The sequence below is a fragment of the Trachurus trachurus genome (genome assembly GCF_905171665.1).
Source record: "Trachurus trachurus genome assembly, chromosome: 1".
Lineage (NCBI taxonomy): Eukaryota > Metazoa > Chordata > Actinopteri > Carangiformes > Carangidae > Trachurus > Trachurus trachurus.
The window spans coordinates 17,543,698-17,571,083 of record NC_139891.1 but is presented as its reverse complement, the minus strand read 5'-3'; the positions used below and the strand labels follow the sequence as shown (position 1 = coordinate 17,571,083).

The 27,386-nt window shown below is 42.9% G+C and overlaps 1 protein-coding gene across 1 annotated transcript; it reads left to right on the top strand.

Moving 5' to 3' along the window:
- Positions 1 to 237: 237 nt before the first annotated feature.
- doc2g (double C2-like domains, gamma) lies at positions 238 to 27,386 on the top strand (the record flags this gene model as incomplete). The annotated part of the gene is made up of 10 exons (XM_083990791.1): positions 238 to 625; positions 1,099 to 1,178; positions 1,843 to 1,917; positions 6,193 to 6,302; positions 13,546 to 13,672; positions 13,969 to 14,025; positions 14,754 to 14,878; positions 23,190 to 23,271; positions 23,518 to 23,614; positions 27,247 to 27,386. 10 exons carry the CDS (start codon positions 238 to 240, stop codon positions 27,384 to 27,386), a joined length of 1,281 nt encoding a protein of 426 aa, XP_083846917.1.

The following is a 27,386-nucleotide window of genomic DNA, read 5'->3' as shown; positions in this document are numbered from 1 at the left end:
TGAATAGCATTGACCCCCGGATGCTGCTGCTGCTGCTGCTGCTGCTCACAGGAAGTCTAAAGTCGGGAACTCAGGAAATGTTTGTATTGTTTAGTTTTGATTTGCTTCTAGTTTTGAGCTTCTGCGATGATTCCAGCTGTTACTCTGCCCTCACCTCCCCCCCCCCCTTTCTCTCTCTCTCTCTCTCTCCACCTCACCCTTTCACTGTCACCCTCCCAGTCCTGTTTGACAGTCCACATGAGCGTCTCCAAAGCCCCGCCGCCCCCCACCACCTCTCACCTGGCCATCCCCCCTTCCTCCACCTCCACCCCTTCGTCATCAGCCTCCTCCCCCTCGGCGACGCCCCACTCCACTGCTCTGCCCCCTCCCTCGCCGGTCAAGATCTCTATGCAGGAGCACTTCGCCATCAACGTGTGCCCGGGCCCCATCCTCCCCATCCCACAGATCTCAGACTTCTTCCCCCGTTTCCACGACTACCCCTGCACGCCACCACCTCCGAGGGAGAAGAAGATCCTGAAAGAGGAGACTTTCAACGGGGAGACGGGTGGGGGATACAAGGATGGGGAGAGGAGGGGGGACAACGACGGAGACAGGGAGGAGGTGTTTGACTCTGATGATGATGACAGTGAGTTCTGTGTGGCGGCCGTGCACAGAGTTTTGTGGCGCAAAAGTTGTTCAGTGTTGTGTATTTGCTCCGTATGCATTATCCATGTGAAAACTGAGACAATGTAGCAGAAAAACTCAAACTGAGTATCAGTGTTTTTTGTTTTTTTTACTCAGATTCACAACATATGCTTGCAGAGTGTTTGCAGAGTCAAGCAGTTTTCCAAAAGTGTTTGCCACCCCCATTTTATGTGACACAGCGCCTCTGATGATTTATTAGGCGGTGCAAGCGCAGTACAATAGTGTGACACAGCGCCTGCAAGTTTCTGCTCTCTATCAAACCATAATCAAACAAGACAGATCAATTCATATTAGGGAGCGTCATGTTTTTAAGAGGCCATCTGCTACAAATATGACTCAGAGCTTTTGAGTGCGTGTGTCACTGAGTGTGTCTGCCCCTTTACTGGCAGTAATTGCTGTGGTTTGTGTTTTCAGCCTACCTGGGAACGCTGGAATTCACTCTGCTCTTTGATCAGGAGAACAACTGCCTTCATTGTACTATAAACAAGGCAAAGGTACACCATTTCAATATCTTCTTGATGTAAACAGACCTCTGTGTGTGTGTGTGTGTTTGGCTGCATAATCCCCCTTGACATCCCAATGAAAACAATTCTCCCGTAATTCCTTTTATGTGTGCACAAGACGTCAGACTGCCTTTCCTCAACCTTTTTAAAGTAACATGTTCATCACACATCCTCCTCTGCTTGTCAATTCACAGTAAACTCATCTTGTTGCATCTACGAAATGTTAGATAATGTTGCTCCCTTGCCGTGGCAGGCCGTTTTACTATGGTCATCATACAAGGACACAAACCTTACATTGCTTATTGCATACTGTTACGTGATGTTAATTATGTAAATCTTGCTGAGTGGTTCCCTTGAGGACAACACAAAGGAGTTGAGGAGGTTAAAAAATGGTGGCATGAAAAGAAACACCCGCAAGCGCTGTGGAGATGTAGCTACAGTAGGGGAGGGCTGTCATGTTCACTGTCTTTTTCCAACCCTGTCAGTTGTTTTAGGGCACAATGACGTCACCTTTGACACTATAGTATGCACGTATGTGTGTGTGTGTGTGTGTGTGTGTGTGTGTGTGTGTGTGTGTGTGTGTGTGTGTGTGTGTGTGTGTGTGTGTGTGTGTGTGTGTGTGTGTGTGTGTGTGTGTGCATTCTTGTGTCCACAGGGACTGAAAGCCATGGACTCCAATGGGCTGGCTGATCCATACGTCAAGCTTCATCTTCTCCCCGGGGCTAGCAAGGTCACTGCTCCAACCTCACCTCAGTGGCAATTAACGTAACATGCTACCACACTGGGCCGTCCCAGACACTGACACTCCCTCACAAAGTCCCACATCACGTAGTAACTGCTGATGAAAGAGGACAATTGATTGAAAATCCCCCCCCAAAAATAAAAAAAATAGACGGAAATCGTACATTATTAAATTTGATTGCAGAAACAATGATTTACTTTTTGTAAACAATCAACTCCCGTGTCGATTCTTGTTGATCAGACACCATGAAAAGGTCGAAATGCGCTTGCAGAAAATGTAGCATGTCAGCGGACTGATTTACTGTGTCGTCTCAATACGTTGAGCAGGGAGCATTTCGGTTGGTTACTACTTAATGTGGCTCGTCCAATGCTGCGCTTTATCGAGCACAAACACGTTCTGGTCCGCTGCACCGCTCTTGTCTTGTTTTCAGTTCAAGCGGCAAGTAAGATAAGGCTCGCCACAACAGCAGCCCCCCCCCATAACCGGCAGAATGCAACCTGTTGTCTGCCATTTTGGCTCAAGGTTGACACAAAATGAGGTTATGATAAGCGTGGGGGTAGGATGCTGAGCCGAGATAGGTTGTGTGAGGCTACTGTCTGAGGTCTAAGGTGCTAACAATAACAACGTCTGGGGGATTTTTGTCCTCCAACCTTCCTCTGTCTGTCTTCTTTCCCACTGTTATCTCTCTCTCCTTCCCCACTTCCCACCCGTATCTCTGTCTCTATCTCGCTATCTGGCTGTGACCCTCTTTGACCTTGAAATACCAACAGTGTGTGGAAAGAAGAAGGGAGACAACTGAGAGTGAGGACAGGGGGAGGAGGAGGTGGTGGTGGTGGTGGGATGGGGATGGAGAAATGGAGGGAGGGAGAGACAGATGAGGGGAGGACAGCAGCAGGTGGTTGTCATGGAAACAGGGAGGATTGTTACACGGCTCACGTCAACAGGCAAGTGTTGATGGGGGGGGGGGGGGTGGGGGGGGGGGTGGGAGTGGAGTTGTGGTGGTGTTTGGGGGGGACACGCAGAGAAAGCGTCAATAAGTAGGTAAGTAGCCGTGAAGCTCCGTTTGTATAAAACCCGCCAGAAGGGGGAGTGGGGGTGGTGGTGGGGTGGGTACGTCACTTGAAAAGTGGGAGCGTGCACCCGAAGATGTGAGGATGAGAGATGCGCGCTCGCCCACCGACTCATGTCCACATTCAGACACGTTACAATGAATAATCCCAAACACAAAAGGTTTCAGTTTCTGTGGAGAACCCAGTTGTCAAAATACTGAGAGCAGACGTGCACGTCCCCCTCGGTCCCCCACGCATTGTACTCCTTTCTCGCCGGCGTCCTCCAGCACACGCTCTTGCGGTATACAGTCAAGCAGGCTGTCTTGCGGTGTCAAACACATGCTGCAACACATGCGGCGCATGACCTTGCGTATATGCAGACACATGCTAAGGCTTTAGTCACAGTCATGCAGAGATGCTCCCTTCATCCCCTCCCACCCTCTCTATCACTGCTTCTCTCTGTCTCACACACAAACAGGCACAAACACAGTAGTTCCTGGTGTTTTCCTCTGCACATTCCTAATCAGAGGTGCAGGAGAAATCCACCCGCAGCCGGACAGTGTTCGCTCTCTGCTCCGGGAAGTGGGGACTGATAGAGAGAGAGGGAGCACGTAATAAGTAAAAAGATCTGTGCAGACAAACGAGGAGAAAGGAGGGAGAGTGTGATGGACAGATGGAGCGCTAGAGATAAAACATTTAGAAACAGATGAAAAGCACTGGTGTGGGGGAAAATGGAGGCACAGAGGGCAGGGAGAGGGAGCTACTGTTTTAAATGTTTGTAGATGGAGTGTGTGGTTTGAGATGTGCTCAGAAAACAAACCCAGTTCAGTCAATAAGGAACGATGGTTATATGTGAAATATTTGTTCTCTTGAGTTGTGCTGCCACACATGCAGCTGTGCAACATCACAGAGAGTCGTGACTCTGCCTGTGCAAGGCTCCTCCTGCACATTAATGAATCAAACAAATGACATGAATCAAAAACACTTGTTCCCTTCGTGAAGGGGGCTCTGGAGGGCTGACTCTCATAGATAAGCCCAAAGTTCCCAGCAGAAAATAGAGAATTAATAAGAGGACAGTGATGGGAGGAAAAGGAGGTATATAGAGGGGAGGCAGAACAATGGGATGTGGGGGACAAAAACAGGCCAAGAGAGAGAATATAAAAGAGAGGGTGCAGCATCTGGCCCGGAGGCATTGTAGCAAGAGGCTGACTGTGGCAGAAAGGGGGAAAAATGAAGAGAGGGAGATCAAGTTTATTTTTTTATCTGTCAAGCTTCAGACATGGGCAGAAATTTGTTGGAGAATAGGCAACTCACTTTTCCTACCAGCTGGATTTTCAGATTATATACACAGTGTAATTCTGCATGACCTCCACTGGTGCAAGCAACACCTCTGAAAGTAAAAGTATGCCCCCAGGCAATGTTTTATTATTATATAATGAATAATTGAGTAATCATCTATTACTATACAATTTTAATGTTGTAATATTTAATATTTACGCCCATTTTGCATATTGCATATTTGTGGGTAGTAAAAAAAAAAAAAGTAATATGCCAGTTTTTCCCTCATTGTCAATACTTGCCATATCAAAACGATGTGTGAGTCTGCATCACAGTGCTTTCAGACTCCCTCAGCCTGTCTGCAGGTCTCAGCCCTGAGCCCATTAGTTCCTTGTGAGGCTGAAAATCTCTTCCAGTGGTTCACAGATGCTGCGTTAGTTTTTGTTCAAACTAGTTTGGGATAACATTAATTACCCTGTTCATCTAGAGTCATTTAAAAAGAAAAAATGTGTGAAATTTTCTAATAATTTCTGTGAAGTCTTAAGCAACGACGGGATTCCCTCAAGGCTCAACAGACGTATTGCATTCACAAGTCCAAAAACAATGTTTTTGAACTCATCATGAGCTTGACCTTTGACCTTCAAGATCTACTCAGTTCATCCTTAGGTCCAAGTGGACTTTTGTGTCAAAACAGTTCTGTCACAGTGTTATTATGATTTTGCCCCCAGAAGAATGGGACAAACTTACAACCTGAAAACAAAAAGCCTCTGGCTGTTTCCCGGCACAGAGGCTTTAAAAAAAGCGTGGGGTAAATTTAGGAGTTAATAGCATTGTTTGGGCAGCTGAGTGTCCCTTCAGTGTCATTTTTCAACCTTTTCTTTACTATTTTCAGATGTGGGTTAATACAGTTTTAGTGCTTCAGTGAATATTCATAGCTTCAGGACAGTGTACTGTACATGTGGTTGACTCAAAATGAACTACAGTGCCCATGTTAATCATCAAGTATCATACCAGCCAGTGCAATGGGGAAGCTCTCTGCTGAAGAGATTTATGGATAACAATGGAGCTCTAATGCACACAGGAAAAAGTTATATCACCCAGATTAATTTTTCTCTATGCAGAAATGTAAAAATAAACTTGCATAAATATGAAACTGTCAAGTAGCCCGTCCTACAGAAGAGCCAATTAGTTCTGCTTTTGGTTCCACAAGGTCTTTGTAACCTATATTTTGTGACAACAATGGGTTTGTGACGCTGTCATTTGAGCCAGGTGTTTGGCCTTTGCAGGGGGGGGGGGGGGGGGGGGGGGTTGGGGTGCATACTCGATGTCTTGAGGGGATTATTCAACAGTAAAATAAATACAAAAGATAATCTAAAATAAAAGCCATAACAAGATGAACCCATCCTGAAGGCAGCTGAGGGAAATGAGGCACCAATGGCTGCAAACTTTATTTATGGATGGTGAAGCTGTTAGGGGCTTTTGGGCATTTCCTCTCCTGGAAAGCTTTAATTTTTCATGCTGATTGTGTTGTGCAGTTTAATTGGCTGCTGTGCAGTGTTGTGTTTGAGGCAGAGTGCTTGTTTTTGGAGGTCTGGCCAGCGCTAATGCACTGCCTTATCATGTTAGGGAGGAGACAGACGGACAGGTGAGGTGAGGGAAGCCGTGTGTCCTCTCGCTCTCCTCTACAAAGTCGGCAGCAGATGTGTGCGATTTCCTGAGGGACGGAGATAAATGATGTCCTCTGCTCTTGTTCTCTCTCCCCTTCTTTCATGATTTTTTAGTGTCCCCCTCTGTTTTGCTTCCTCTTTCCGTGATCTTTTCTTCTTTCATTTTGATCTGATGGATTTGCTCCCTTAGCCTTTAAACATTCCTCACTCTTTTCATCCTTCCCTCTCCATTCATTTCTTTTCATCGGTCTCCCTCTCTTCCTCCTCAGGCAAACAAGCTACGCACAAAAACCCTGAAGAATACGCTGAACCCAGTGTGGAACGAAACGCTAGTGTATCATGGCATCACAGCGGCTGACATGACCACCAAAACGCTCAGGTAGGTGCTCAGCTCTTAGCTACTCTCTGGCCAGCAATTAGCACTGTTCCCCAGACAGCCAAGTGACCAGTTTATTATGCGGAGGATGAAGATTCATGCTTCCAATCCTCGGGTGGAATGCCAGCAGCCGTCTGTGCTTCCCAGTTGGCTTTTCCAGGTAATTCATTATTGCGACCGGGCGATGCCAGCCAACTGTTCCATTTGCTGTTGCTGCAGTAACTGCTCAGGTGTTGGCTGTGCGGCGAGTCTCCTCCCCCCTCCTCCCCACAGTGCTCCCCATATGGAGCGATTGAGGTCAAGCATCGCCATCTTGGCCCAAAAAGTCTGACGCACTTGTGTCATGTGCGTGCGTAAGTTGATACAGCGACGGAGTTTCGCTTGTGTTTTGTTTGTGAATGTGTGCACAGCGTGCAATCAGTGTCAGTTTGCTCAGCGGATTCATAATAGGGTTGGATGGCATTGTTTATCCTGAGGAAACAAGAGCACGCATGCATGCGCACACACACACGCACACGCACACACACAAGTGCAGGCAGTCAGGTGTGTGTTTATCCTCTTGTGTGTATGTCAAGGACAATCACTGGCAGAGAAGAACATGCATGACCCCTCCTCTAGGAGAAGATACACACAAACACACACACACACATATGCAAACAACACACGTCCTTGAGCTTTTAGAAACATGCACATTCAGAAATAGCATTTACGCTCCCTCCCCACACACACGTATACACACACACGCACAGCAGCTTGAGGAGAGACCCCTCAATCTAGAGGAAACCACGTGACCTCTGTTCAAGGACATAGCTCACAGACACAAACCAGCAGGAGGGCTCTGGGCAGCCAAAATGAGGAAGAGGAGGAGGAGGAGGAGGAGTGTGACCACTGTCAAACATGAGATGGAGTGAGAGAGAGAGACTGCCAAGATCAACAGAGAGCAGGAGGAAAAGCGTGAATGATGTCAAGTGACAGATAAGGTGGTGTGGAAGGGGAAAGTAGGTGGGGCAAGAATGAGGAAGATGACAAACTAGAGGGATGGAGAGAATCCAAGGGTCAGTTGATAGAGAGGAGTGGAAAGACTGGCATGGAGTAGTGTGAGATGGATAACATGATGAATGAGGAAGTTCACTTAGCTGAGCAGGAAGGCGGGTGATGTGGAGGAATTCATTCAAAAGGGAGCCAATAAATGAAAGAATGAGGACAGAGAAATATGTGAAGACAACCAGCCAACAAGAGGGAATGAATGAAAAGATATGACAGGGAAGCAGTGTTTGGGGGTGGGGGGTGGGGGGCAGATAGAGAAAGGAGGAAAATCTGCTCAAACTCTCATAGGATGTGTTCAGGCGCCAGCGAGATACCTCAGCCAGCAGACAGACTTTGTTCTCATTACTCCACAGAAAGCAGCGAGCAGTCAGAGAACGGAGAGACACATAGGAGGATCTCTGGAGAGATGTTTACACATTGGGTTGTACCCTGCTGCCTCCCGCTCCGACACTCTCAGCAGGACACAGAGGGAGGGGGATGCTGTACTCTGTGATCCTCATGCTCTGTGCATGGTGGAGCAGGAGGAGACTCTGCCTCTTTGTAGACCGGCCTGAAGGGCTGGACGGAGAACGGGTTACAGCTAAACTGGGCCATACTGCAGTCAGACCAAACCAATTCCACAAGCAGTGTTTTCATTCGGATACATTAAAGAAGTTTCTTACTCTCTGGCACTGAACATCAGAGTCAGTGATAAAAAACTGGAATACAGCCAAGAACTTTTGAGTCATTAAAAATTTCTTTGGTGTCGAGTCCGTTCTACAGGAGGACAAATGTATAAAGAGTTATGTAGCGCACACACAGTGGAAGGAGAATACTGGATTTGTGCATTATATATTTATTTATATTTTATTTATTCACTCATTTGCAGTTACACTGTTATGCACAGCCATTATGCTGAGGCAAATTACACCTAAATAGAAAAGGAGAGCGAAATAGATGCTGGTTGTGAATTAGCTTCAAGGAAAATAGGTTGTAACAGCATTCATTTTTCTTAATGCTGTATTAAACAATTTCATTCCTCAGTATGCTGACTTCATCTCTAAGACCCACTAGAGGTCCAGTTTGTTATTACAGTAAGAGCGAACCAACTGAGTAAACTAATAACTGATGTCCTCAATCCAGACGTCACGGTTGGCCTCATACAGGCTAATCCTTTAATTGGTGCAGTGAGGCTGCCTGAGGTGCTCAGGTCTTGAGCTAAAAGTCAGCTGAATTGGAATCCAATGTGGAAAGAAAAATCTCCATTATGGCAAGTTATATGGTGTGTTATTAAATCTTGAATTGTAATAAAATCTTAATTGTATTAAAGAATGTGAAAGAAAGTTTTTTTTTACTTATCGCTGTGGAGTCAGCTTGTTTCCAGACTGAGCCATCACAAGCTTCTAGAAAAATACCTGAAACAAAAAGGAATTTGCTGCGGGAACAAGTAGATTTATCAGCGTCCTTTGAAGTCTGAATACGAGACCAACTGAGTTCCTCTGAAGATTGTTTTATTGCAGTGAAGCTGACACGATTTTAAGATTAGGTCTAAATTTCCCTATCAGTTTCTGCAGTCTGCCTCTGCCTATGGGCAATGTTTCAAATGATTTGGAAAGCAGTGACAGCGATAATGTGGAGCCCCAGTCCTCCCCCTCATTTTAATGACAACCCCTTTTATGTGCACTTTAATGCGCAAAAAATTGAGGTGAATTGTGCATGAACGCATACCTTGGGGAGAGTCTCATATTTAAGGCTCCTTGTGGCTTTTATCACTAAAGTGATTATCAGGCTGTGTGTGAACAGAGGAGAGATGGGGCATGTGGAGGTGTTGTGATGAGAGCTGGGTATATCGAGGGTGTTTGTGTGTGTGTGTGTATGTGTGTGCTAAGAACTACCAGCATGATGTCGTGCCAGGTCTGGCCTGTCTCCTCAATTTCTTCCCTCTATCTCTCCATCCCTCTGCCGGTCTTTGTAATAGACTTGCACTGTCCTCGGCTATGGAGATATAGGAACAAATCTAGTTCTTGATTACGAAGGTGAGGCTGATGGACGCCTCAACTGATATGTTGAGGAAGAATAAAAATGCTGAAGTGTAAGATGTTGTCTTGTGAGTGGTGTTTAAAACTGGAGGTGTTTTGTTCTTCGTTTGGTTAGTCTGAATCCTAATGGTGTTGATTATCCCCCATGTTTCTTCTTGTGCAATCGTTAAAAATTTTAATTAACCCATATTTTTGGTTTATGACCCAGTACCTGCAAACTAATGACATCAGCCCAAAGATTAGCATGTTGTTATTATATATATATTATAAATACAAGGACATTGCACAGCTAGAGCTTACCACTGCACGATTACATTCAGCTAAAACACAAAATATCAGCTGTTGGTCAAACTTGGTAAAAGAAAATTGAAAGTTTAAATTGTATTTTTTACTTTTTTTATTTCTGGCTGTGCAGTGAACTGATTATTTCTTGTGTACTTTGGTTCCTGTCTATCTGACTAAAACATATAAAATGTACATGTACAGATGTGCATGCAACTGACATAGGCTACTGGCTAAATTTCTGGGTTAGGGTAGAATGAGTGAGTGAGTGAGTGAGTGAGTGAATGAATGATGAGTGAGTGCTTTGGGATATTATTGGTTCTGTTTTGTCTGTTTTGTTGTTATTGTTGTTGTTTTGTTTTTTAATATTATTGTTTGTTTGGTTTTGATTGATTGAACAACTGTGTTAATTCAATATGCCAATCGGGAGGAGGGTGGGGGGAAGGGGATTAATGGGGTGAAAACGAAGATAACAAAGGCAGTATTTCATTATGCTACCCCACCGATTGTGTTTCTTTTCATGTCTTATCAGGAAATATTAGCATGCTAACGTGGTAAAACAAATATTATATACCTTCTAAACATAAGCATGTTGGCATTGTGATTGAGTATATTTAACACAACTGTGTAGTACAGACTCAGGTTTTCCATGGGAAATTAGCTCATTAATGTTCAACAAAGAACTGATATTCAAGCCAGTTCTGCATCTTTAAAGACATAAAACATCTGTCCTGCTGCAATTTCTCTCCCAAAAATCAAGCCCATGAAATATTAAAGTCTTTAATACTTTATCTGGCATTTGACATACTGTATCATTCACATTGACTTGAACAGTTCAATTAATATTTGGGAACATGAAGTAATGCCCAAATATAGAGTTAAGCCTTTAATCACACAAATCCCTTTAACATGGAATTAAATGCAATATGGCATGACAAATCAATGGCAGGCTAATGGGGATTCAATAAAGTTTGGAATGCAGCTAATGCAACTGAGGTCTTTATTTTCATGCTAATGATCTTTCCCCAAAACTGCAAAGGTCATCGTTGATGTCATCGATGTCATCTTCTGTTGACACTCCTCTGCTTGTGCGAGACCATTAAAGAGATACTTTCACAAGTACAGACACCACGCGGACACGCTAAAACACCCCGCTAATCTAATCAAAACTCAGGAGATAGATTTTGTCAGCGACTCCACACTAGATTTGGCACCACACGTTGAACAGATTCCATGAGCATCTGTTTGGGTTTTTAGAGGAATTCTTAAAGCCGGAAAATTGTGGGAGAGGGTGTGAGGTAACGGATGGTGTATTTGCAGTGGAGTGGAAGCCAAAAGTTTAGGCGAGAAAACTGGTGTCACATTTCACCACATCCTCCGTCTCATCACAGGTTCCCCAACATGTATGACAGAGCAAAGGCCCCATAAATCATCTGACAGCTGTGGTCGTGAGTCAGAGTTATTCTGAAGCTTCTGCTGGAGATACTCATCAGTTATGACTAAAAGGCTGGAACCAGCATGTCAAACGTCCAAATGTCAGAAGGACAGGGAGAGAACAGGAAGAGGTGGAAGGTGTGTGAGTGTGTGTGTGTGTGTGTGTGTGTGTGTGTGTGTGTGTGTGTGTGTGTGTGTGTGTGTGCCTGTGAAGAGAGAGCGAGAGGTTGAGAATAGAGAGTGGTGAGCGAGAAAGAAATCAAGGGCAGCAACAATCCATCTGGGAATATTGGAGCACAGACAGAATATTGTAGCAGGTGATGCGCTGTGAAGACGCTGCCTTAGCTGATCGAATATTCACCCTCCATCACACATCGGCATAAGTTTGAATAAGTGCACTCTGTGGAAGAAATCATTTTACACCACCGTAGCCCTATAGAAGAAGATATTAATACACTTGTCTTCTTAAAATGCACTGTGCAAATATAGATACAGAATAGAAATCAGACAGTTGTGGTTGAAGGCTGGGGTAATCAAATGAAGTTGCACTAAATGACACTTTATTAAAGAACATCATCTCTTTCGGATGTTAAATTATTTTTCTGTCAGCCCAGTGATTCTCTGTCGTTTTTATCAATCATTGAAAGTCTTTTAACTTATTCTTTTATCTGTTGGTTTAACAACCTGTCACTTAAGGACAAAAACAGTCAAACACAACAGTGTTGTGAAAACCTGCTCAAAGATCATTGGACTTAAACAGAGAGAATTGGGTTTTCTATGGGAACAGCAGGTAGTGAGGAAATCACATAGTATTTTGAACTCCCCTGGACACATTTTGGCAAATTTTTACTGTTGCTTTCGGGTCGTCGTTTTGCCCAGCCTGCCAATAGGGGCAACCCTCTGTCCAGGTCTTTTTCGTTCACTCTGCTGTCCGACTGCTGAACAAAACTATGTGAATTTTTTAACTGAAATTGTGTGATGCATGTGGCGTGCACTGGGTACTGTGTACTTTTTATATATTTCTTTTCTTTTACCCAGAGACTTAGAGATGTACTTTTAATGGTGATATTTATTAGAATTCCTATTTTTAATGATGTATTTATTCATTTTCTTACATGCAACTAGCAGACTTTGCACACAGCTGCCAACTCTCTTTTTCTTTCCACCAAATGGTCAATTGCCCTTTAAGGGATTAATAAAGTAGTCTTGAGTCTTGAGTCTTGAGAACATAACTACTTTTGTCTTGACATACAATATGGAGAAACCGTAGAACTCACAGGTTGAGACTACTGAAGTGTGATTAAAATAAGATATAGGATTACAAAATATCAAAAGTTTAATCAACAGCTGAATATCTTTTTTACTGAAATTCAACATGAAAAATAGAATAAAGCCAATCAAAGGAAATAATATGATACATTATGTTGTATCAGTTGTTGAATGGGAATTGCATTCTGCCACAACCACACACTTCGACTGGCTGTCATTACATTTAACACAGACATTCCTGCTCCTCAGAGGATGAAGCCTAATGACTTTGACTGACTTAACCTCCTGCGGAGTGAATGATAGATAGATAGAATGCCTTTATTGTCCCATAGGGAAATTCATCTTCACACTATGTCACTGATCAACATACAACACTGAGCCACATGAATACATAACCAGAAACAGAAACAATGATAGGCTGAAGACACTAGTGCTCAAAATGTGAACTTTGACAACATCTCACTTTTAATCTAACACGATATACTGGTTTCATCTAGTTATCAGTTTGATTTATTAACTTCATCTTGTTAGCATTTTCAGACTACACACACATACACATACGCACACAGACATTTACATTTATGCAGGCAACCTTCAACCATCAGACGGGCGACTGCCTGTTTTGATCGACACAAACATCAGTAAAAATTCATCAGTTCCACTGCGCCTCTGCAGAAACAGCAGCAGTGAGAGAGCACAGCTCATAAACAGCCTGGCAGATTAGTCTGTATTATTCTGTCATAATTTATAGAGTATCACAAAACATCTCCACACTCAGTCCTAGCACACTCAAGCACTTCAAATATAAACAACACCATCTATGCAAATGACTTGACAGTGGTCCCATTAATTTCTTCTACCTGTGTACAACATGGAATCAGTTTGTGCTTTGAGCTCCAGATGAAACACGATTACCTGCTTCAAACACACTTTGTCTCCTCTCACATGTTTCAGTGACGATAAATTAGTGTCTGATGGAGTAACAGCCAAGAGGGAAGTGATTGAAATCCTCAGCGATCGTTCAATTTATCATTATTCATGAGGCTGCTGATTGATTTTCAGACGCGCTTTGGATGTATTTGGCACAGTCTTTACTTGTTTCACAGGGGCAAGGTTCATCTGTAACTTTTCTGTCTCTTCTGTTTCCCTGTGCTTGTGTGTATGTATGTGTGTGTGTGTCTGGTTTGTGTTTCAAGGCTGTGTGTGTGTGACATGGACAGGCTTGGACGAAATGAATTCATCGGAGAGGTGAGAGTGGCTCTGAAGAAACTGAAAGAGGGCGAGAACAAGCGCTACAATATGGGTCTGGAAAGAATTGCACAGGTACATTACGTGTGTGAGGGTGTGTGTGTGTGTGTGTTTGAGTATGTGTGTGTGGCCGTGCATCGACTGTTCACATAGTAAATGGGTTTCTGTGGACATATATATATCAAGATGTGTCCTATCTCTCCATTGTGCATGTTTCCCTGAGGGGTATCAGACATCAATTTCAAATGCTACATTATATTGAGTAATAGATGTTCACCTGGATGCTCTGTAGGCTATAACCAGCTTCTCTCTCTCTCTCTCTCTCTCTCTCTCTCTCTCTCTTACCCTCCTCTCTCCTTCTCCCGTTTCAGAATAAAGAAACTAACAATCAAACGGTGGAGCAGGGAGCGGTTGTGTCAGAGGAGGAGGTAATAATATCATCAGCTTTATCATCACCAATCTAATTATTACCATTTTCCAGCCAAAACATGTCTTATAATTATAATTTCCCATTACTTTTATATGTCTAATACATTTTCTTATCTTCTCAGCAAGTCTAATCTATCTTTTATTTCCATTATCACAAAGGAGAAAAAAATTGTTTTTAATCAAGGTTTTTTTTTAATGAGTATACAGTATGTGTGCTGAATGAACTTTAATAGACCGGTGTGAAGGGAAACTACTCACATGGACACAGTGTACCAACAGTTCATGAATCACACAGTTGTGTCACTCCAGTGTTTTTTCTTTTCCTCTGGTTGACGTTATCTCATTCCTCTTCATGATTTTAGCGACAGAGGCTAATAGCTTCAGGTCTCTGATTATATTCAGTTTACGGCTCAACCTGGAGATTAAAAGGAGAAGGGAGCAGTGTCATTTTCCCTGACTCAGATAAGGCCTTTAATTACAAGCTTCAATCTGAATATTCCTGTTGCCTGCGAGAATACACATTCTGAGTAGTAATTACAACTAGTTTTAATTCCATTTTAATCTGTTTTTTTTATTTTATGTTTATTGTGGAAAAAAGTGAAATGTGTTTTGAGAAACGTGCTGCTGCCGGATGTCTCCGTTGTGTGTGTGCGTTTACTGAAGAGAGAAACATCAGAATGGGAACACGTGTGTCTGTGTCTGACACTGTTGTTTGTTGTGTCCCCAGCGCGGCCGCATCCTGGTGTCGCTGTGCTATAACACAGAGAAGGGCCACCTGATGGTCGGTATCATACGCTGCGCCCATCTGGCCGCCATGGACTCCAACGGCTATTCGGACCCCTTCGTTAAAATGTAAGTCACGCCAGATATTCATGAACGAACCTTGTATTCGACAAATGCTCATACGCAGCTATCCTGGCGGTTTGTGCTAATGCTGGATATGGTATGATGCTCAAACTCAGGGTGTGGATGTGACTCTGTTGTTTTCCTCAATGCAATGTCTTGTCTCATGAGAGGAGTCAGTGTTTTTCTTATATAATCATGAATAAACTCTTTCTAACAATAACTAAGGAAACTTCACATGAACCACATCTTAATCATTAGCAGCAGTTCAAAGGGATGTCTAATTATTATTATGTTTTCCAACTGCACTAACCCTTGAGAGCATGCTTTTTTAGTACTGACTTTTTGAACATATATACTTTTGTCACCTGTGTCCATAGTGTATTGGAGGTTAGAGGACTTAAAGAAGGTTCACAAAGCCCAGAGTTACACTGTGTAATCTTTGCTCTGCTTCACACATCCTTTGCCCTTTACGCAGCTGACAAGCTTGAGGGGGAGTAGCCAGATGCCCTCTTCTGACACGACACCCACAAACCTGCAGTAAGAAACTGCACATACACGAGTCAAATTCCAGGGCCTTGTTTGTGTTAGGGGCAGGGATGGAGAGTCAGCAGCATCAGCATGTCTGACCTTAAACAGCACAACGGGCAACAAGCAGATCAACAATATGATCACAACTCCGAACAGCCCCTCTGAACTGAAGTGGGATGATTCTGGGACAATCTCTAAGACACGAGGAAGGTGTCTGATTGCAGTCTGAGAGGTTGCACCACTCAGTGAGGCTGATTTTCTCAGCTTCTCATCTCTTCAAAGTTTAAAACGCAGAACCAGGGAGAGGCAAGTGTCCAACTCTGTACACCTGAGCCAGCCTGCCTGTAAGGCATGAGTGATTACAGATAAAACCCACACAGCTCAATCTCCAATCTGCCTGCTGCACTTAAATACCAATAGTGCAAGGACTGAGAGCTCCCACACAGGACAACCGATCCTGTAACCAACGCCACCTCCAACAGTGGGAGGCTTTGAGGTGGAAGGAGCTCCAGGCAGCTGAAAAGAAAGTTTTAAGGGCTCTAAAGTTTGTTTGTTTTTTCTGCAAAATAGTTTCATTGGTTTAAAGCAATTTAAAATGTAATAATAACTGGTTTGTAAAGCCTGAGGATGACCATAAAAGAATCAGAAAAGGGTAACATTACACATTAATATTCTTTATTCTTTATTCAGATCCCCATTAGCTGCCTCTTCCTGGGGTCCACATACTACAAAGTATTACAAAAACATGACATGACATGACAATATGTGACCCGATCCATCAAAATGAGTCACAGTGACCCAAATTTCAAAGTTGAGATTTTGGTATCAATGGAAAGATTAGAAAATAAGCTTTAAAATGATACCCTAGTCAAAGTCATACATTTGATGGTTTTCGAGATGTGGCCATTTGAATTACGATCTTTCACTCTCTTATTCTGTCCTAAAATCTGAGAAAATTGCAGTTAAAGTTTTGCCAGTGACTCTGGCATCTGTTCCTGTACCACGTGATTACACGCACCCTATATGGTCCCTTCTTGTCATAGAGGCACCATTCAATGACCGTCGGAAAGCAGAGAACCCCGCGATTCAGATGCAGTTTACAGCTCGTCAACTTTAATCATCATTTACGTGCCTTTTCTCAATTACCTGGACTGTGAAACTTTGGGAGATTGTTTTTGAATGTCATTGCTTTGAAATTAGGGTAAAAAAAAATTTTGGATTTTCTATGGGTTTTCCACGTTATCAGCTGATTATCTAAAAATAGAACGTTGCGACATCCGACTCATTTTGATAGAACGGGTCACATATATACTAATATAAAATTAATATTTATCCTCGTAACTATTCATTTTTTCTTCTGTTGTAAAACTGCCTCCTGAGTGGAACTGGAAAACATCCAGTGAGCTTTATTCATACTAAGGGCTGCATGTAACATCGTCATCATGTGCACTGGAACTCCTTTTGAGATCCTCTGCACCCTAACGTCGTAGGTGTCCAGATTTGTAGAGAGGGTTCCATGTTCTGTATTTTTCAAGACTGGATGACCACACACTTTTTTTCAGTCCTAAGAAGTCTGAAGGACTGAATCAAATAGAAAGCCAGAATTACAGGATTGAAAACATTTTGATCTGAGGTTGTTTTTTTTCAGTGGGTTGTAGAAGGTGGGCAAAACCTATCAATATACACCCACAGTATTGGGGTTTTGAAGGTCTTATGAATCGCTGCAAAGAGAGATGAGAAGAGGCCCACGTCTTGCGAAGAAGAGAAAAATTCTTTTTTATCTTCTAGACACGTTTTTCTTTTCTTCTTTCTCCTGAAGGTATTGATTTGTTTTAGACATGACACCTTGTGTTTTATCAGCCTATTATGAAGTTGTGTTTTTGAGCATTTTAGAAAATGCAACATATGCTGGCAGTGTATCTAGCTCTTTCTCCTCTCTCTTTCTTTTCTCCTTACCGGCTTTGTTGTATTTTGCTGTGTTTGTTCTGTATCCTTGCACCGGCTGTTTCTCTTTTATCCAAACTCCTTCAGTTTACACAATATGTTTAAGCCACTGCTGTGATCCAATTCTTATTTCTGACATAGTCAGTTGGGGGTTTTTTTATTTGCCTCTCCGCCAGAGTTTCCTTTTGTTGCCTTCAGTGTTTTTGTCTCAGCGTTTACCTCGGTTTAATGGTCTGCAGAGAATGAGTCGCTCCCTTCATTCATCCTTCGGTGGTTTACACTAAAGGATCTAACACCATCAATAATTTATGCTCTGAAGTTTTAGTGAACTTTACTTTAACAAAGGAATGGGATTAACTGTATCGCTGGCACAGGTGAATTACATCTCTAGAGTGTACTGAACAGTTGACATAGCAGTGAATTTACTCGAGAGGCTTTTTGAATTACTCCACTGTCAGTTTGATGTTGTCCTGCAGCTGTGACACCAGCAAACCTCCTGAGGAATCTGTAGCTAAAGCTGAACTTGATGCTTATCGCTCAGTGTTCATACTGTCTTTATGTGTGTGTGTGTGTGTGTGTGTGTGTGTGTGTGTGTGTGTGTGTGTGTGTGTGTGTGTGTGTGTGTGTGTGTGTGTGTGTGTGTGTGTGTGTGTGTGTGTGTGTGTGTGTGTGTGTGTTGTGCGAGTGTGTCTGTGCATTTGTTCAGTCGGTTCCAATCGGTCTTTTTGTCTCTGTGACTCTCAATCAGCTGTTCAAAGCCATTCAAGTGACACAAGGTCAGAATGATCTCAGAACTAATTTGTCTTCCATTTAATGGGACAAATTAGCATTTTAAAGGCTGAATGAGTTTACATACTACAGGGCGTGGGGTACGGGGGTTAGAGGGGGTGGGGCATCTCATCACACATTACGTAAAATGTATACACTGTGTATGCCGGGTATATATATTTATATTCTGTCAGGAAAAAAGATGTGAAGGCAGAAAAAAGTGGAAAAACATGTCAGACATTTCCTGCTGACAGAGCACACGCCATGCTTTACAGTATTAGTTCTCTCTCCCTCTGCTTCTGAACACTTGTGTAAAGTGAAAGTCACAACTCTCTCTGCAGCAGGCGTATTTTTAGCTCTTCTTTTCCAGTTGTCACTTATCTTCTCTATCACATTTTTTTTTACATCTTTGTATCATGACTTCTTTGGTTTAGTGACGTTTTCTGTCTTTTTTATTTATCATCAGTTCCCTCTAGATCATCTCTCCAACTGTCACATCTCAGTGTATCTGTGTTGGGTTTTTATTTTGTCTCATTTACAGGGATGCTCTTGTTCTTGTCTTTGTTTCTGCTGTCACGATGCTGTTTAACTGTCATGTGACTGTACACTGTGACTCCTAGTACGTAAAGCAGCGTCTGGGGCAAATGTCATGTTTGTCATGTGCTGCTTGATATATGCACTTCTCACAAAAAGTAAGGGATATTCGACTTTTGGGTGAAATGTAAAAAGTCCATGCCAAAGTGATATTATATCATTAAAGTAGGGCATTTAAGTAGAAGTATAGAATGGTAACCTCTTTATGATGAACAATGTATTGAAACAAAAGCTAACAACAGTGGTGTACTGCACACCATAGCAAAATATCTCAATGTTTCAATGTCTTGTCATGTGGCCAAAGGACGTCAACTTCTCTGCCTTCCCGTCTTTCTGTGTCTCTGTTCAACCTGCTGATGATGACCATGTTGATGGATTGTTAGGTGTCGTCTTGGTCTCATGATGTCAGAATGTGAACAGCGTGATGAAAACAACTGTTTCAATGCAAACTGTCATTGAACCAGAACATTTAGTGGTCGATTTATGGATCAGACAAGTGCTGTGATTTTTGTGGTTCATCACCTTGTTAGAGAACAGCATGTTGTGGTACTGGAACATTGAACATTTGGACATGTGCATTCAAAAGTTTAGAGAAGGTCGAAGTAAATTCACCTGTTATAAGTTCATCCAAAAGCCGAATATCCCTAACATTTTGTGAGTAGTGCATAATGTAGACTTGTGCATTGCTGTTGTTGTTGCTGTTTCGGGTTGTGTTTAAAACCCTGTTCTGTCCAAGCACTTGTTGGGTCATTTCATTTCATTTTCACATATACACATGGAATAGTAAGACATTTCAGGAAATATGCTTCTTTTCTATGCAGAGAGTTAGATAAGAAGACCGATACCACTCTCATGTTTGTACAGTAAACATGAAGCCATAGCCTACAGCGAATTAGCTTAGTACAGCATAAAGCCTGAAAGCATGAGGAAACAGCTAGCCTGACTCAGACTAAAGGTTCCAAAATCTGCCTATGCACATTGAATTTCTCATCCACCTCTCAGCAAGAAAGCGAGTAAGCATATTTCCCGAAATGTAGAGCTATCCGATGATAAAGGCGAAGCGCATATCTTCCTTAATTCCTTTCTTGTTACTATAAAATTCAATGTAGAAGCACGACTGCAGCGGAGGGATTGTGAAGTAGAAGAATCTTAATATTAGAATATACCTGATTTGTCCAGCTCAGCCTACTAAACCCTCATATTAGCTTTGGCTGAACTCTGTAATGCATTTGATACAGAATGACGACTGCGAGTCTTTTCCAGTGTCAAGTGAGGAGGAGAGAGTTTCATGCCTAGTATGTACATGACGACTGATTACAGTGACTTATAACCTTTACTGTATATCCTCATGAGTAGAGTCAGGTATGCTAAAAAGAAAAGAAGATAGAAAAATAGACAGACACCATAAATACAAACAAAATCAAACATGTCAAAATGATTGAAAATGTCTAGAAAAGACTTGAAAATTAGCAGTAATTTAATATCTATAGGTCAACTATGGGAACAGTGTCTACTAATGTGAGGAGAGCAGAGTTCATTAATGCAAGAAACATATGTTTAACACGTGCAACGAGCCCTGTACCAATAAGACTTTAATGCACACCTGTTCATTTTGAGGCTGTGTGTTTGATTTCATTATGTGTCATTCTTAACATGAATGAAGAAGCTGGGTTAAAGTAGTAGAATAATACAGTTTTCTTTATTTTGCAGTGAACAACCTACTTTTTTAAGGGAAGCTGCCAAAAAAACCAGAGGGGATAATCCTCTCATATCTCCATGGACCAGCCTCCCATGTTATGAATTATTATTCACATTGAAGCTTCTGTGGTAATTCGAGCATAGTTTGGTTGCTTCTGCACAAAATATATTTTTGTTTTGCTATCATTGTTGATGAATGTTGCTGTCAAATGGTGTTTTGTTATTGTGGAAATTGGAATTACCCCGTCTGAGCTGCCTCGGAGCCGTATGTAAAATGCGATTTGGCATAGCTCAAGCTGAAATGTCCCCTGGGCTTTCACCTCAGCCTCTCACACGCTGCTGGTCAAATAGAGGCTTTGTTTGGCCGCCTCTCTCGATTGATTCCTCCTTTTCTTCCAGTTTACCTTTTCTTTTCTTGTGAGGACAGGCACACCATTGTATGAGCAGCAGGTATTTTGGAGGATAAATGCTGATTGGCTTATAGAAAGAATGACCTTTAAAAATGCAGTAAACATCGAACTGAGCCTGTGACTGGTGACAAGTAACATTTCATGAGTTGAATCTATGTTAAATACCTGTGGACGCTCAGATTTTAAAGAAATGTTCTTTCTCAAAGAGGCTGTGCCTTAGCTTCGACCATTTTCTCAAATTATTTTACTTTTTACCCCATCCCAAAGTATTTTAGCATTTTTAACCTTATTGTTTTGGTTTTTACGACCTGTAATTTAACTGTTTGACTTCTTCCACCAAATGAATCTTCAGCTACAGCAAGTAGCTGCTTTGAGTGAAAAAGCCCTGATGAACTATATTTTACCTGCCCTGTGCCAAAAGCCGGCACACAGCTGAAAATCACATATTTTCTTCCAGAGCTGGAGGAGAGCGAGAATGAGAGAGAGTGAATGTTGGACTTACATTTGTCCAAGATATGACTCCAGCTGAATGATAATGCTGCCCTGTGTCTGCTGAATGTGTGAATAAGTAACACGTTCATCCATAACAAATGAGGTGGGAGGCCAATGTGGTGTTTACAGCTTGGTGCAGGAGCCACGAAAAAGTGAATTCATGCAGGTTTTCCTGTTGGTTACAGAATCAGATCAGCTGCAGAATAACACTCAGTGTATTTACTGGACAGTGGTTTCCAACCTTTGCAGCTAGTGGAGCCTTAAGAAAATGAGCACGGAGTTGTGCGCAGTCAAGTGTTTTTAGTTAATTTTTTTTTTCATTCTGATGAAACTGTTATTTCATGAAAATAAGGCAACAATGAAAGAAAAGTTGAATACTTTTCACATTAACTTAGTTTAATGTGATCTTGTGAATCTAAATCTTGTGATCTCTCAGCTTTATCTGTCTCTCCTCCTGCTCCCTGACCACTACAACAGATGACGGTGTAAACAGTATTCTGCTCAGTTCCTGAGGCTCCCTGGCTCAGTGCCGGGTAAAATAGTTCCAGGTTGTGTCAGTTTTACTTCTCAACAAAAAGAAGGACTGAAGGCACAGTTTATATCAAGAAAAATGACATTTTTAGCACCGATGGCAAACTTGAGTTTCTGTGCCACCACCTTGCTTTCTATCAATTCCTCCTCCTCTTCCTGTTCCTTCTCCACCTTCTTCCCTCCATCCTTCACTCGCTCTGATTCCGGCTCTGCAGTGACAGCCCCAAGCCCATCTCATGCATCAGCTGTCAGGCCAGGATTCGTCACTAGTGGTGGTGGCGGGGGAGGAGTCAAGAGAAGTGAGACATCTCACTGCCTGAACATCTTGACTTGGAATTTATGCTGATGATGACTCCCTTTGCCCTCTAGCGATCCTTCTGTTGCCTCTTCGCCGGAGCGTATACTCCTCTGACATCGGCATGATTATGATCTTGCTGTGGTCTACTGACTGTCTCTCTCTCTCTCTCTCTCTCTCTCTCTCTCTCTCTCTCTCTCTCTCTCTCTCTCTCTCTCTCTCTCTCTCTCTCTCTCTCTCTCTCTCTCTCTCTCTCTCTCTCCCTCCCTCTTTCTCTCACTCTCCTTCACTGGCTCCCTGTCCCAACTCATCTTCAAAAGACTTCTGGGTCAAACTTATCTTAAACAAAAGATTTTGCCAACTCTCTATCTCCCTTTTGTTTCTGCCATTCAGCAAGGGTTATTGTCACAGCAGGGCAGAAGATAATACATTCATGGATTAATTCATTTGATCTCAGAAATAATGAATGTTCTGACCCAGTTTGAGAGGTAAAATGTATTTGAGGATCTCTCTTTTAGAAACCTTGTTTTTACAGTTGCCCATGCAGAGAAATGGCTCCATTTCTTTACAGTAGTGTGCCAGTGTTTCAGAGCTCGACTGGAATCTGATTTGTTATACATGATTTAAATATAATGTCTCTTTCCTCTCTGCCCAGTCCTTAAGCTATAAGCAAATTGCTACTGGCTGTAGTTACATTTTTAGATTAGATTAGATTCAGATTTTATTGTCCTTTCAGGATGATTTTTTCCACCTTCCATACATCCTCGAGAAATACATTTTTACAAATATGACATCAAAGGGCCACAGACATGTATCCTCAACCTTACTTGTACATACATTCCTGCATTTACATACTCACAAAAACCTGCACCCTACATATGTACTGTACATATGTATTATAACTGGAAGACATGAGAGCATAGCAATCATCTGATCTAGCACTGAGAAATAATAAAGAAATTGGCCAATTCTCTGAATGTCAAACTGCTCTTTTAAGTTTAATTGTCCTGAGGTTGGACGCAACCTGAAGAGTGTTTTTTTTTTCTGTTTTTCTCAGCATCTTGCAGCCAGATATGGGGAAAAAGTCCAAGTACAAGACTACAGTGAAGAAAAAGACTCTCAACCCGGAATTCAATGAGGTAAAAGTGCCTTTCGCTCCACAAATAACCACAAGACACCTGGAAGCTTCTTTAATTTGTCTAGTGAGCATCCAATGACTTCCTGTCGTGTAATTAACCACACCTTTTCAAATTTGACATCTCCTTGAAAGTGTTCCTGGCATCAATCTGCATGTTTCCAGTAAAAGATGCACCAATCTAGTTCATTTCAACTCTTGTGTTTATGAATCATTGATATAAATATGCTCTTGTGTGCCACCTGCACAGGAGTTTTCATACGAAGTAACCCTGGACCAGCTGGCAAAGAAAACCCTGGAGATCTCTGTGTGGGACTACGACTTGGGAATGAGCAACGACTTCATAGGTAGGCTGTTAGAGACTGTGATGTGGTGGGGAGGGGTGCGCGAGGGAAGCAGCCGCACCGGCAAAGCAGATGACTATACCGGAGTGCTTGAATGAAAGCAATGCAATTGCAGAAAACATTAAAACCAGGCCAAGTGTGGGCGGAGAGAGGAGTAAAAAAAAATGCAGAGAGACGAGGGGTAATTATGAGGCTTGAGGAGAATGATTGAGCGAGCAAAGGAGAGTTTCAGAGAGCAGGAAAGGAAATGGAAAGGCTTTAGAAATCAAAAAGGAACACATTTGGTCTGGATCCCCATCCTTCATGGTCTTGGCACATCAGATCGCTGCTGCTTCGTCAGGCTGCTAAACAGCTTTGGCATGGCCTGCTGTGTATATCACGGCAATGGGAGCTTAGGGAGTGATGGGTAACTGGTGGGGATGCGCAGTGAGAATGGATTACCACCCTGTGAGCTTGGAGACCTTCAGATCAAAGTGTTGTTCCCCTGTCTATGTCTATGTGTGTGTGTGTGTGTGTGTGTGTGTGTGTGTGTGTGTGTGTGTGTGTGTGTGTGTGTGTGTGTGTGTGTGTGTGTGTGTGTGTGTGTGTGTGTGTGTGTGTGTGTGTGTGTGTGAGAGACAGTGGATGGGTGGGTTAGTGGAAGACGCCCGGTGTTTAGATAAGCCCAGTGAGTTATTAGCCCTGCTGGGAGAAAAGGCCATGTCTAACATACAGCACCAGATAACAGCCTTTCCCTTGACCATTATCATATAACAGGTCTGGCTACAGCGCCCTCACAGTTATGTTAATTGAGGCTGAGAGAAAAATGACACCGAGACAAAAAAAGAATGGAGAAAACGAGTTGATAAAGGGGCCGAGCAAGCGCCATGCCACTGCACTAGTGTGAGAGTGAGAGCAATAACAACTGGGTTAATAGGCTTAACAGAAGATATAGAGGATGTCAGACGGTAAAAGGTGAGATTTCAAAGATACATGGAGGGAAAAACTGAACAATGAGAGGAAAAAATGAGAGGGCAAAAGTACACAAGAAAACACAGGCGATAAATCAAGTGGATAACTTGAGAGAGCAATCGATACACGAGGAGAGAGGAGGAATTTCATCCTCACCCCTGAACCAGATTTAAGTGTCTGGTTTTGAGTTGTGTTTCACATCTACAAATCGGCAAAACTATAAAAGATAAAACAGAAATCGTAAAACGTGACACACTGTACTGTAGATCGTCAAAATCAAGTGTCCAGTAAGGATGAAGCAATCGGATATGTCATATCTTATTAGTGCCAGTACTGATCTTAATAAGCACATCAGGTATCGGCCATTCTGTGAATGATCCACATTAGTCGCAGATTCTTCGTCAATGTCATCATGAAAATCAGTGATTGAGCTGTAAGTTACATACTGTATATTCATTTAGTCCCTCAGCTTTTAGCCGCACAGCAATCCCTGGCCTCATGTTACCTTCAATCTGCACTGTTTCTGATCAGTTCCAAGCAGATTCATACCTCTCCGCATAGAATATATATTGGGTCTCTTTTCAGGAGACAGCCCAAGTGCAGGCGCTGGATTTGGCATCAAAAATGGAAGAGAAGAAGTTGGCTCCATCTTTGTTGTTGGGCGAGTCAAAGTCAAGTTTTGTGCCAAGAAACACAAATCTCATTCTGAGTCTCAATCCAAGTCTAAGGACGTTGAGGGAAAGTCATTAGGCTTAGTGAAAAAACTGCAAGTCATTTACAGGTCCGTCAGGTTTCACTAAGACAGACACTAATTTGAAAGCTGCATCTTTAGTTATGTTTTTAACGGGTTTCATATCAGCGGATTATCTTAAAGCAAAGGTGCTCAAGGACTATCAGTCCAATTATCACAAAATGTGAGGAATTCCGTTTGAAAGAAAATCCTGCACAACATTTGTCTGCCCCCCGACCCCCCTGACCCCCGCCCATTTCCAAAAGTAGGAGGGAAGTGTGGGAGAGAGGATGCTGCCCCATGATCTTACAGGAACAGATGCCTCCAGGTCGAATGCTCTGCTTGACACTTGTCTCACCACAACTTATGTGTCTGCTGGTCGGCTTGAAGGAGACAGATGTGCAGCAGAGGCCGACAGAGAACAGGGTGGAAAACCTGTGCGAGTGCTGATGCACATCTGGTTGCCAGCACGTCAGCCTCGCCCCTCGTCTGTGTCATCACCTCCGGCTCCGGCTCCGGCTCCGGCTCCGTCATCCTTCCTCTGCGTCACGTCGCGAGCAGGATGGCTGACCGTTCGTTTGTCACCAGCAACCCTCAGGGCTGCGCTCCATTGATCTCTGTTCGGAGGAGGTGACAAAGTGTTGTGCGTGATTATCCTATCGAAACTCTGTCAACAGGTTCAGACCGAGCTGTGTGTCTTGTGTTTGAGAGGAAGGAGAGGGGAGGATGTGAGAGGCTGGAGGGCGGCTCGTCACCTCCCAGCGGCAGCTTCTCGGGGCAGCGTTCACTCCTGAGCTCAGATGAGTTGCAGATCAACAATCTAGTCTGGTTTGCTTGCGGCTGTCATTTTCCAAGGCGCTGTTAGGAGCCAGCATTGCCAAAATACCGTGTTTAAAACTTCACGCTCCATTAACTGTGCAATCAGAGCCGAGGGAATGGCTTTGTAATAACCTCGGTGCAAACAACTGCCTGCATCTCTCTGTCTTCCAGCCTGCTGCTCCACCAACGCCTCCATCACCTCCACTCACTTTCACCTGAGTCATTTCCTGCCTCTGTGCATATTTATCCCCCCCATTATATTCAGTGGCCGTGCTCTTTCAATAAATCTTTTGCTGTCTAAATCTCTCTCCCTCGTAATTCCCCAGCTACCTGTCTATCTCTCTTTTTCTCTCTGCCTGGAGGAAATCGTCTTCACCGTCTGTGGATTTCCTCCTTTGCTCTCACGTCTGTCTGCCTGTCAATTAATGATTATTTTATTGGTGTGAATGTTGATGTACATTTCTGCTAAAGTCCAGTATCCCATCATTGGATTTTATATTCGATTTTAAAGAGAATGCAACATGTCTGCCTGTTCCCTTATCTGTTATATTTATATTCTGATACCACTGAATATATTTATTCAGTGTCTGTACTTGCAGTGTTCACTGGGGACTCTTTGTTACATTTCAGACATCGATGAGTTGTTCTAAAAAAGCTCTGAGAACCATTGTACTTTACATTACCTCCTGAGCAACAGGCAGCAGACAGACACACTGAGTGACTGGCTGAAAAAGTTAAAAAAAGAAAAAAAGAAAAGGCAATACACAACTTCACTTTTTCTTCTTTTCCATTCCATTAATCATCTCACAACCCTTCAGATTTATCTTGTGACCCTTATAAAAGGAGCAAACAACCGAACTGTGAATAAAGTAGGTAAAATTAGTTCCACACAGCAGTGAAATGCTGCATGTAACTGATGCATCAGTCTGAACTATTTATGAATCCCGTAGATAATAAAACATCAGTCACAGGGAAGTTTTTTTCTGAAGCACTTGTTCGTGTTTTCACGTCACTTCATTGATACTTCTACTGAAGTAAAGGATCTGAGCACATCCTCCACCACTGGTCCTTCGTTCTGTCATGTGCCTTCACCTCCTCCTGACCCTTCGTCTCTGTTTCCTCCCTCTGGTTTCAGGTGGAGTGGAGCTGGGCATCAATGCCACCGGTCAGAGACTCAGACACTGGTTCGAATGTCTCAAAAACAAAGGGAAGAAAGTGGAGTACTGGCACACGCTCACACAGCAAGGGGCCCCGAGCAGTGACAAGCCGGACTAG